This window comes from Hypanus sabinus, chromosome 25 (genome assembly GCF_030144855.1).
Source record: "Hypanus sabinus isolate sHypSab1 chromosome 25, sHypSab1.hap1, whole genome shotgun sequence".
NCBI classification, from domain to species: Eukaryota; Metazoa; Chordata; class Chondrichthyes; order Myliobatiformes; family Dasyatidae; genus Hypanus; species Hypanus sabinus.
In genome coordinates, this window is record NC_082730.1 from 24,900,472 (window position 1) to 24,912,888 (window position 12,417).

The following is a 12,417-nucleotide window of genomic DNA, read 5'->3' on the forward strand; positions in this document are numbered from 1 at the left end:
CAAAAGAGAATTTAAATATTAGACTGCAGCATTATGTGTTGGGAGAATTGCTACTGGGTTTCTGGTAGATAAAGTTAGTGTTTGTCAACATGCACACAACAAATGAAAAGAATTGTTCATTTCACAAATGAGATTGCTGACAAGTCTGATTTTCCAACGCAAGGATGTGCAAATGATGATGTTTGCCACAGGGAGACACACAGACAGAGAAGGGTGGGGTGGGGTGACACGTACATATGAAGTTTATGCTCCCTCCTGCTGAAGTGCCTAGGACGAGGAGTCACTGTTTCAAAATAATCAACTCAAAATCATCAGTCATTCAATTAATCTGTAACTTGTCAACATGTTCCTGCCTTGACTATATAAACTTTATAACCACAGGTGTCTGCACTTCAAAACTAACAAGTGCTTAGTGCAAGAATCGTATCCACCATCATTCTGGTATTAAGTATTTTACTCAACATGTTAGTATTAGACAGGACACTTAGAAAATTCTAATAAAACTTTATTAAAAAAAATATCCAAATTGCTCACCAAACAGATAAACAAAAAAAAAACTTTATTCAAAACATCTGTTTGGGTATTATAAATTATACATTTATTTGTTTATAAACCAAAAACACTGAGGTCTAAAGTCAATGTAAAAAAAACCATAAATATTGGTCATACAGCAATCATTCAAAACAAACTCCCCAACATAAGTACAGGAAGCAACTTTGACTGGCCTCAAGCCAATGATGAATGGAATGTGAAGTCAGCAGGTTGGTGACTCCCAAGAATGGAGGGATCGGTAGAATGGGGATTTGCGGTTAGGAGTGGATTGGAGCCTGGAGAAAGAGCTAGGTCAGTTTTGCTAGCCCTTAGCATGCCTTCATTTTCTGCTGATGATTATTGCAACCTTTACTGCCGTAAATGAGAATATTGAGCTTAGTGATGATGCCATCTGCGGTTGAACAGCCTACTGTACATTAATTATCTACGCTCATTCATTGTGAATCTTAACTTCATACCGTACCCAACTAGGAGTCAAAAACTTCACAATCTCTAAGCCAATCCTGATTAGCAAAATAAAATGTCGGAACCTATTTCTGCCCACTGTGACTGCACTCCATTTCAGTTATTAAACTGCAGCCTTATGAGGGCTGTTCACAAACAATTTAGCTCACTTGGAAAAGCAAGGTTCGTGGGCACTTGCTTTTCAAGTGCCCCTAAAAGGACAACCTTTTCATTTTGAAGTGAAATTTAAAGTACGTCACTTGAAAAATGTAAGCAGCATCAATTATTTTTTAAAAAGTTTCTTTTTAAAACTGTCACACTTATGGCAACATAACAATTTTAATTCTCATCTTAATCAATTTAATCTTTTCTTTATCTTGCAGGCTTTCTTTCCTCAATGCCTTCAGTCCTTTATTGAGGATACTAATGGCTTCCTGATGCTTTGTCTATCAGAAAGCAATGGACAAACAACCAAGGTTTGCCACTTTTCTATTCCCTGATCCTGATCCTATTCAATACAGGTAGGAGGAGAAGCCTGCCTAGAACACTAGCAGGCTAGTCAACTGCAGGCGTCATCACACCAGAGCTTGATCTTATTTTCAATAAGCACCCATACAGTGATAGTAAAAACAGCATTTACTTTTCTAAACCAGCAACACTGAGTGTAGAGTGCCACTCTGAAAGGTCTCCCTGATCAGATTCAACAAATTTCAGTACTGATTGGAAATAGTATCTAAGATTTGATCATTGTATATGGTTGACTTTTCAATGAATAGTGTCTTGACATCATTTGAACAGCCTTTTATCTATTTCAACGCATAGTACAGAGATGGAGCATTCAGTGATGGGCTGTCGAAAAGCAAAATGGCAAATGCTGAAATTCTGAAATAAAAACAGTAGTGGTGGAAACACTTAGCAGGTCTGAAAGCACGTGCAGAGAAACAGACAGAATTAATAGTTCAGGCAGATGACCTTTCACTAGAAAGGTTACCAACCTGACATCTGCACCTCTCCCCAAATGCTGTCTAACATGCTGCATCTTTCCAACATTCTCTGTTTCTATCATTGGAATACTACTATCTGAATTATAAAACTAGCAACCTCTAATAATACACAGCGAGGACACGTATTAAATATTTTCTAGCAAAACAATACCAACCACAAAAATAGCTATTTAAAAAAAAAACTGTCAGCTTACAGGCCTGGGCAGCAGCTCATATTTGAGGTAAGTATTCAATTCCATATCTTTTAGCATAAAATAACCTTTGCTGATACAAATTAAAGTTTAAAATGGTTTATATCAGTTACTTTCCTCTCATCTGAGAGAATGTGCAGTCCAAACACTGATATTAATGAAGGAATCACAGAGAGAGAGAGAAGGAAAAGAAAGAGATGAATGTTTTTTTTACAAATCATCCATTATGGAATTAAAGATTAATTTTGAGGTATTGCAAAGCTGAGGGACTGACAGCTCTATAAAAACATCAATGTATTCAACACAGGAGCATAAGGAAGTCTCTACTTCTAAGCGAGACTTAGTAGAAGTAAATGTAATAATGACAGATGTTCAGTAATTAATTCAGGAGAAATACAATTGCCAGAGAGTGGCAATAATGTAGTAACAGCTACAAAAAAATGATGTAACAGATTTCACATGAAGCAGCTGATGCAAAAAATATCCAAGCAATTAAGAGGAAGCAAGTTAACGACAGGGAAGAAATGTTATGGGGTTAGATGAACAGGAGTATGGGGTGGGGGAGTGGGGGGAGTAGGGAGACACTCTGCTAATATTCCACCTTGGACCTATTAGGCAAACTACTCGTTACTGTTTTCTAAACTATTTAAATATTACTTATTGATAAAAGGACAAGATGAATAAACATTAGGATGAGTAAATACTGGTGCTTTCTTTCCTTCCACCTCCCCCCAGTGGTTGGTTATTCAGCAATGACAAGGGCACAGACTTAAGACAATAAGGAAAATAATTGTCGTAAACCCTCTGATCCCTGATCTCTCTCACTCTTTCCTGTCTTTAGGCTTCCTATGGTTCATTGCTTTGTTAAACTTTATATCTGGTTACTGTAGTTAATAAATCTCTATTTTTTTCATTATTTCTTATGAATTGTGTCTCAAACTTCATATTGGAAACATTTTAAATGGGAACACCAAGGTAGAAACTCCACATGTCAGATTAAGACCTATACCCACTCTATTCCTATAACTTGGACCCAGTATCATCTTGATATCAGTACGACTGAGTTCAGGATGTGCTAAGGTAGATCAAATTGGGCAACACAGAGCTTCAACTAAGTCTTTCCAATCCAGACACCAATTTAATTCCACACTCAACCTCCTTAAAAAATATTAAAAACTGGATAAAGCAAAATCAGATTCAGATTATAATGGCTTGATCTGTACAATAAATTACATGACTACTGACATTGCAATGGTTTGCATTTAAACAGTGTGCTACCCTTCAACTGTTGCCAAGGTACCTAATTACCTCAATGGGTATGCATCTGGCATTGGTAACATTAGGTCACTATACCTGTATATATGTATTTATCTTTATATATAGATATATATTTGACCATTTCAAACTGTAAAATATTATAGACAATGTGTCATTACTAGATCAAATACAAAAAATATTTGCATAATTCAGTACATAACCATTACAAACTTTTCAGACATTTACACACCTTGGCATTTTGATCTCCATGCCCGACACTCTTGCTCAGTATTTCACATTATTGTGTGCTGTTCAGTCTTTCATTTGAATCAGCATTATAGAGGTCAATTTTAGCACTTCACTGAACTGGCCGCTCACTGGAGATGGGACACAGGTATTCAAGACCAGAGGCTAAGCTAGTTCAGGGAGTTCGTTACAAATTCTTGTTTATTCCTGGCTCTTGGGTTCCACTTCTGCTCAGAATCGTAATGGTCACTCGTCTGCACCTAACCTTTATGGCGATGCATATAATCAGCCTGATAAACAATAATTATCATTAAATTGGTAATCTCAGCAGGGCAATCAAAACTACTGGACTGATATAGGAAGCAGAATGGAAGGGATTCTCACCTAAGGGCAAGCAGTGTGGAGGAGGCTTAGTTCAAAGTTTGATGAAGTAATTGGCTTTTATGAAGACTTTTTAGGATGGAGGGGGACATGGATATGAGAAGATTGTTATACAGTATGATTTAGGACGGAGGTTCCACATAAAGGACCGGAGACTTTGCCAGTAACAGTACACCACGAGGGCTGATACAACCAAGACCTGAATCAAAGGACCAAAGTTTATGAACTGATGTCAGGTTTGAGAAAATCAATGAGGTAACAAAGGACAACCCAGAATCCTATGGTAAGGATTTATTTTAAAAACAGGTCCAGAATTGAAACTATAGGCTAAAAGAATGAGGATTCAGTGGAAAATGACAAGGATAGAGAGGGTGAGTGAGCAGAACATAATGCAATATTCAAATAAGGTGAGTTGGGAATCTCAGTTTATGAACAGGTCACACTAGGCATGCTTGATAACGACAATTGGTGTCAGATACTAGAAGTGTTCTGTTTCCCAGCACTAAAGGTCCATTGCCATTAAAGCCGGCAAAATTCTATAATGAGGGTAATTTTTCTTGTTGGGTCACCGGCTATGGAAAATGGATGTAAAAGGGGGAATGATTAGATTCTCCCTACTATATCTCCCTTAAAAGAGTCAGCACAGGCACAATAGCCTCATCTGGGCTGTTACAAAATGTCACCTTTATCATGGGTGATTTGGATGAAATTGATTTCCTCTATCTTCACTGAGCATTTTATCAATACATTTTAGCTGAAAACAGCCACTGGACTAATCTCAGCTCAAGTGATTGGGCTCAGGTTTCCACGTTGTCGTCGCTCACTCATTGATTAGGAGGACAACATCAGGCAGTTATTTCTTTTCCTTGTTAATTGAGAATTTAACACTGTCCCTGGGAAGACGGGATGAATCATTATTAGGAGACACTCTACAACTCAAGCTATGCCGTCATTACATATTGCTATATTTTCCCTCAAAAGTTACATATAATTTGAATTCATACCTCAAAACTTAAAAGTAGCAAGTTAAAAAAGTTGCAGAGAAAGTAACATCATTCATATAAAAGTACTGATAAAGTGGGTTGGATTAAAATATAAGCATAAAATAATGAAATTTTAAAATTCTGTTTGTAACAGAAACTTCAAGCGCAACTGAGCAAAAAGAAAATCCAATTCATCTTCTGGTGGGCAAAAGAATGGTTCAACTTGAGAATTGTATAGAATTTGGCAGAATATAGTTAAATCATTTTAACTTTGCTTGAAGAATGTTCTCAGGGTCACTATCATTAAAATATTCTTTAGCAAAACGAAAGGGAAGGGACTGTAGTTGCTGGTGGACAGGCCTAACGTGTGGAAGCAGAAGTGAAGAGAGAAAGAGATGTAAATAATTAGAGAAAAATGTTAGAAGACATGCAGTTTCCATGACAACATGGGTTTCTTCCAGGTGCTCTGGTTTCTTCCTACAGCCCAAAGATGTACTGCAACATAGACACAACACTTTTTGGGTATGGGGAGGAAAGGCTGCCTTAGCAGAGGGTAGGAATTCAGAGGATGGATAAGTACAAGTTATGAACAAAAGTGAGTCGATGAGTAGATGTGAAGGAGCGCAAGTGCAGGGCTGCAGGAAATTACAGAGAGGAGGAATGAAATTAATAGGATTATTCTGCGGGATGTAGCATGCACCAGATAGACTAAATGACCTTTTGTGTTGTTATAAGATACAGCGGAGTGAACAAATTGAAGCAAGAACAGAGAAAGGGAGAGAGGAGGGGACTGAAATCTAATAACACCAAACAATAATTAAGTACGTGGGATTAACTTCAATGGTTAGATCACTGGGCAAGAGAAGCTTAGACCAAGATGAAATTTGCCTAAAGAACATGAAATAGTGGTGACCCTACTATCAATATATCAAATCATTCCTTCTTTTCAATGTTCTCTTTCAATCCATTAAAGTTTCACGTATAAGAGCCAACTTTCTAGATACATCTCAATGAAGAAGATGCAATAGCATTATGATACAAGTAGGTCAGGGCCAAAGGCCATGTAAATATCAGTAATTTTGCCTGCAGTTCTTCAGGAGATATAATACTTTTCTTCCCATTTATATCTACAATTGGAACTGCTCAGACTTATCTGAACAGATATTTGGCATATATAAACTTTGGGCTGTCAGTGACAGTCATCATCCCCTTCTCTTAACCTCTCTCAGATTGCTCTTAGTGACTGCTGGGTAGCCTCTGCTAAGACAGGAAGAGTAGCATGGGGGTGGATCTAACTGCCCTGGATGGAGGGGAAGGGAATGTAAGAGTTTTAATTGTGAAAAATTAAGGTTATACAAGAGGAACATTTCCTTGAGGAGTGTATCTGATGGGTGTCCAGCACCCATGGGCCCCAGTTCACCATGAATCAAACCCTTTGTAAGAAGATAGAGGCAGGAAAACACAAGTTTACAAATGCACGATGCCGAAAAAGAGACATCTGCACCCCACTGCCTGCAGGGAGCATGGATTAAATATATGGCAGAATGTCCTTTATCATTCTCCAATACATTGTGGGCAAGAAGCACAGGTTGAATACCTCATGGCCAATTTTGCATATGTTTTGTTATCAGGTTTCCTTTGTAGCAATACAGAGTAAGGCTTCCATGTTTAATGGTGAGGACAGCAAAACTCCAGAACAAAGAAACTGGAAGGGACAAACAAAACAGATGGATGGACAGGGTAGTAACGGACTCCATACAGACGTGTTATGCAATAGAAGGGGTAGGCTGCACACTCTATAGTGCCAAATGAGGCAGCTAGTGGGACAGTCCCACTTTCATTTGTGCCTAATAAGCCTGTGATCCGACAGAGCTCTTGACACTCGCGACAGGCGCCAATCTGTGTGCCCAAGGGCTGGAATTGGTGGCTGATCGATGGAAGGTTTCCAGGTCCTGTATCGCCAAAAAGCTGGGCAGACCAACTTTCAGGGTCGCACTTTTGCCTGGGGGAAGATAAAGAAAGAGAGAAGTATGACAGGATTAATTTCTATTATATAAAACCACACCCAGAATAACAATCAGACAGCTTGCTTCAATTCAGTGGCTATTTTGCCACTAGAGTTTCTCCAAGCATTAATCATAACATTGAATTAAAGCAGCTCTGAATTGATGCACAGAATGATCCTATAAACCAATAAAATCATAAATTGGTAACCTGTTAAACTAAGTTGATTGACGATCAAAACATTGAGCAAGGATACCCGGGTGAATTTAAGTAAATAATAGTCATGCTTCTTTTTAAAAAGAGGGCAAACAAGACCTTGATGTAATGACACATGAAAAGAGATAACATTGCTTATAGATCAACAAAATCTCAATAATGCAATGAGTGTCTCAGCCCAGATTCGGTATTCAAATCTCTATAGCAGCCTTGAACTTATAATCTTTTGCCTCAAGAGATAAGAATGCTACACCATTGCTGTGTTCATATATAGCTAACACTAACACAACTCTTTTCAAGTTTGTTGAGGAAATGCTGCCTTAGCAGAGGATACGATTCCAACGATGAATAAAGAACAGTGTTGTGATTATTGTCCCATGACCCATCAAGTCTGCTCCGCAATTCAATCATGGCTGAGCTATCCTCTCCTACATTCTTCCCATAACCTTCAACATCCAAGAACCTATCAACCTCCACTTTAAATATACCCAATGACTTGACCTCCACAGCCACTTGAATTCCATAGATTCACCACCCTCTGGCTAAAGAAATTCCTCATCTCTCTTCTAAAGGGATATCCTTCTATTCAGAGGCTGTGCCCTCTGTTCCTATACTCTCCCACTATTGGAAGCATCCTCTTCACACTCACTCCATCCACACTCCAGCCTTTCAATATTCCATAGGTTACAATGAGATCCCCCTTTATCCTTCTAAACTCCAGAAAGTACAGGCCCAGAACAATCCAATGTTCTTCAAACATTAATCATCCCCTTAGATCATCTTTGTAAACCTCCTCTGGACTTACTCCAATGCCAGCACATCCTTTGTTAGATAAAAGGTCCAAAACTGCTCACCATGCTCCAAATGTGAACTAACCAACACCTTATAAAGTTTCAGCATTTGATTCTTGCTATTATATAATGTTCTAAAGGTCTGAATCCTAACTTCCTTACTTTTCTGTTTGGTTCACCCAGCAATAAATAATAACATTCTGTTAGCTTTCCTAATCTCTAGCTGTACCTGCATCTGGTGGCTTGTCACCACTTAGATGTTCTTTTTTTCCCTGCCAAAGTGGACAATTTCACATCTTGTCAAATTATACTCCATTTACCAGATCTTTGCTCATTCATTAGCTTCTATATCATTTTGTATGCTCCTTTGTCTTCTTCACAACTTATTTTCCTAAAAATGTCACAACAAATTTAACAACTATACCTCTTGTGTCCTCATACAAAACATCTATAAACTTCATTAAACATCAAGGGCCCAGCATCCCTAATTTTCATTACTCCATCTTTGTCTGATGCATGTCAGATTACTGAACTCCTAGACCTGGAATTCCCTCAAACGTTTATCATCTTGACCAAACATTAATGGCATTCTCTTGCTATTTAAAATTCTGGAGATTCCTTCCTAACAACATTACTGGAGCAACTGTCACCTCCCAGGCTCCAACAACCCAACAAGGTAGCTCACTAGAAAATTAGTGCTAGTCAATAGGCTTGAGCCAACCTTGTGCCACCCACAACCCCAGAAAAACTAAAGAACATATGCGCAGTGAAAATATATAGTATCTAAACACACAAGACTCTGGAGATCTGGAAATCCAGAGTAACACGCACAAAATGCTGGGGGAGCTCAGCAGGTCAGGCAGCATCTATACAAAAGAATAAATAGCTGTTGCTTCGGGCTGACACCCTTCATGAGTTGCTACAGCATTTTGTGTATAGTATCTGAACTATTCTTGTTCAGAATATCTTCTCTTGAGTAACTAAATACACAATACTTCTGTTTAAATAGGAAAATCCCAGTTCGTTATGCATTCTGAAGAATGAAGCAACTTTTGAAGGTGATCATGATAGTTTATTGTTCTGAAAGAACAGGGTTTCGTTCTCCACTTTATCCTCCTTTGCATTAATTCTTACTGTTAAGCTGGTACCACAGCCGTTATAGCTCCTCAGCCAAAAGTCATTGTTCATGTCACCCTAAACAGTCAGCTTGACTGCATCAGTTTTGCACAAAAAAATAACTAGGGAGCAAAATCCTTACACTTCAGTGCAGTACTTCCAGTCAGTGGATGTCGTCAAAATTCTAAGTCTTAAAATTAACTGATTCCTATAAGGAAATATTATCTGAGCCCAGAGGCTGTTTGGGACCTTTTAGTTCATTGAACACGTTCCACAATTCAGTCTGGCAATGGTTGAACTAACTTGCATTCTAAGTCATCCAAGTTATCTAATAATCTCAACCATAAAATTTGAAATGCCAATCTCAGTTTACAGAGAAATTAGTTCCAGATTTCCAGCACCCTGTGTGAAATTGCTGCTCGCTATCAGTGCAGTAATCCATGCTCTCATTTTAAAGCTGCTGTTCTGCATTCTTCCACTAGAGGAAATAGTCTCGTTATCCGATCAGATTCTTTAATCACTTTAAAGATGCTGACTTTATCGCCTCATAATCTTTTAAGAAAATTAAATATCTACCCTGGCAACTTGCTTTCAAAATGTAAGTCTTTTGTCTCACAGAATCATTCAGACTCAAGGTCCTCTTCAGTGTACTGCACAGGACCACATGCAGTTACTACAGATAATGTCTAAATGGAGCTGTATCCAACTGCAGCATTGCTTGCACCCCTTGGACTCCAAACTTCACACCTTTTGACTAAAGAGCCAAGAATGCTACCATTGAGCGAAAGATGAAGAGTCTCAGATCAAAACATCAACTGTTTATTCTCCTCCATAGATGCTGCCTGACCAGCCGAGTTCCTCCAGCATTTTGTGTGTGTTACTCTGAATTTTCAGCATCTGTAGAATCTCTTGTGTTTACTGAGCCGAAGATTCACTTCTGATTATTGAACCACTGGAAGCATTACAGCTGAGCCTCCAAAGCAGTTTGTACATACAAACACTTGAGCAAACTCTCCAACAGGTCAGAGGAGGGCTAGTCTATTCTGAAGTAGAGGAAGAGGAATTCTGAATACTTCAGGTCTGTCATAGTAATTACACTCCTACCAGCACCTTAGCTGGAAGCAGCTGGTTCTGATGTTTAAAATGGCCACCCCTCTGCCCAGGCCCTCATTCCCGGCCCACTTCCCCAGGCATTGCAGTGGACCTTTGCATTCCTTACCTTTTGTGTGTGGGAGTTGCCGAGTGGTCGGGACGTTGCCAAGCTCTCCTCTTTTTTCCTTTGTGCACAGCTGACCTCGGGGGGCTTGGCTACTTTGGTGGGTTTTGAGCAGGCGCCAGCGTTCTTCCTCTTCCTGCCCTCAGCCCGCACAGGGGAGTTGGCGATCAGTGGTGGGGGTGAGGGGCTGCGGATTCCCAGCTTCCGCCCCTCACAGAGACGGGCACCCCTTTTGGGATCAAAGTGTTCCACCGCTCTGCTGTTCCCTTTGATGGAGTTCCCTGATTGCCCCAGAATTCCCGCTTGTCCCTGTGCTTTGGGGCTGTGGGCAGCAACTCCATTGTTAGCATTGTGTGACGAGGTATTCGAGTGAGGCGGCCGGGGGGCAATTCCGCCAGGAGGAGGTGTACTGATCTTGCCCAAACTAAGCACGCAGTTCCTTTTGAGGGGAGGGTCTTGAGCAGGTGTCAGCTCAGAGTTGGAGAGCGCTGGCTTCTTCCTCTTGTTCTGTGACGTGTCAGCAAATGGGTGGGAGCCTTGATGGAAACCAAGCCCCTGGCCAGCCTTGGCCCAGGACACTTTGCTGGAGGAGTGGGGCGGGTTCGAGGCAGGGGTTGTTGGAGCAAGTGAACGGCAGCAGGCGGCAGGCAAGTCCGAGGGGGCTCGCGCTGTGGTGACGGCAGCTGGAGAGGACGCTGGTTTCAGATCTGTGCTCACGAGGGGTGGCGGGGAGGAGGAGCCCAAAGGCAGGGATGACACAGACTGCAGCGAGTGCGTCAAGGAGGCAGGTGTTGGCGGTGCCCTCTGGGAATCCACAGCCGGAGGAATTTTCCTGCATTAAGCAAAAAAAAACTAAAATGAATCAGATTATCCCTCAGGTTGTAACCATCAGTCACTGGGGGAGTGCTGGGTGGCTGGGAGACAAGAAAGAGAAGTGGGGGTGGTCACACTGTTTGAGGGTTTGTGGGTACGTGCACTGCCAGCAACAGGAAGATATGGGAGCGAAGGGGACTATGCTGCTGAAGAGGAACTGCACTTCAGGGATGGGAAGGCGGCATTAGGAGATACATGTGAACAGATGGTCCCTGTGCTCCCAGGAGGGGTTGGGTCAGGTTGACCTTTTGGTGATGACATGAAGTGCCACAGAATTGGTAAATGGTTCATCATTTTCCACAGGTATTGAGATACAGTGAGAGGGTTTGGTTCGCGTGCCATCCAGCAGAGCATTCAATATATAGTCATATTTAATTATTTTTTTATTGATTGATTGAGAATTAGGGTGGAATAGGCCCGTTGAACAACGCCATTCAGCGTAATAATGAGACAATTTAAAGGATCAATTAACCTACCAACTGGTATATCTTTGGATTGTGAGAGGAAAGCAGCACACCCGGATGAAACCCACGCAGTCACAGGGGGAAAGCACAAACTCCCGACAGACAGCAGCGGGAATTGAACCCGGATCGCTGGTATTGTAAAGCGTTGAGCTAACTGCTGCACTACCGTGCCGCCCCACAAGAGGGAGTACACGAGGCGATCAGAATGCAGAATATTGTGTCGGTTACAGAGAAAGTGTGATGGATAAATACAGTGCACGTGACGTGATGAGGTAGACGGAGGGATCATGAGTCCACCTTTATTATTCAAGAGTCTTCTAACAGCAGGGTTGAAGATGTTTTAGAGCCTGATGGTATGTGTACTCAAGGCTTTTGTATCTTGTGTATTGGTATTTGCTTATTATTGTCACATGAACCAAGATACCGTGAGAAGCAAGCTTTGCACACTGTTCATGCAGATCAGGTCATTACACAGTGCTTTGAAGTACAAGATAAAATAATAGCAATACAGAAGAAAGTGTAAGAGTTACCAAAAAAGTGCAATGCAAGATCATAACGAGATATGTACGAGTAATATAAAATCCCTCCCTTAGGTTAATTATAAGTATTATAATTAAGAGACAAAACTTTGTAGGTTATAAACAGTAATGGCACACAAATTGGATTAAGTCGGTCATAA

The 12,417-nt window shown here is 40.5% G+C and overlaps 1 protein-coding gene across 2 annotated transcripts in view; it reads right to left on the bottom strand.

Annotated features, from left to right (window-relative positions):
• Positions 1–542: 542 nt before the first annotated feature.
• Positions 543–12,417, bottom strand: part of LOC132381110 (ataxin-7-like protein 1) — a 46,004-nt gene continuing 34,129 nt past the window's right edge. For both annotated transcript variants that reach the window (XM_059950340.1, XM_059950341.1), the window contains 2 exons: positions 10,405–11,233; positions 543–7,060 (listed from right to left, as the gene is read on the bottom strand). In XM_059950340.1, coding sequence (XP_059806323.1) covers positions 7,043–7,060; positions 10,405–11,233 — 847 coding nt within the window. In that variant the 3' untranslated portion in view covers positions 543–7,042. The remainder of the gene's footprint in view (positions 7,061–10,404; positions 11,234–12,417) is intronic.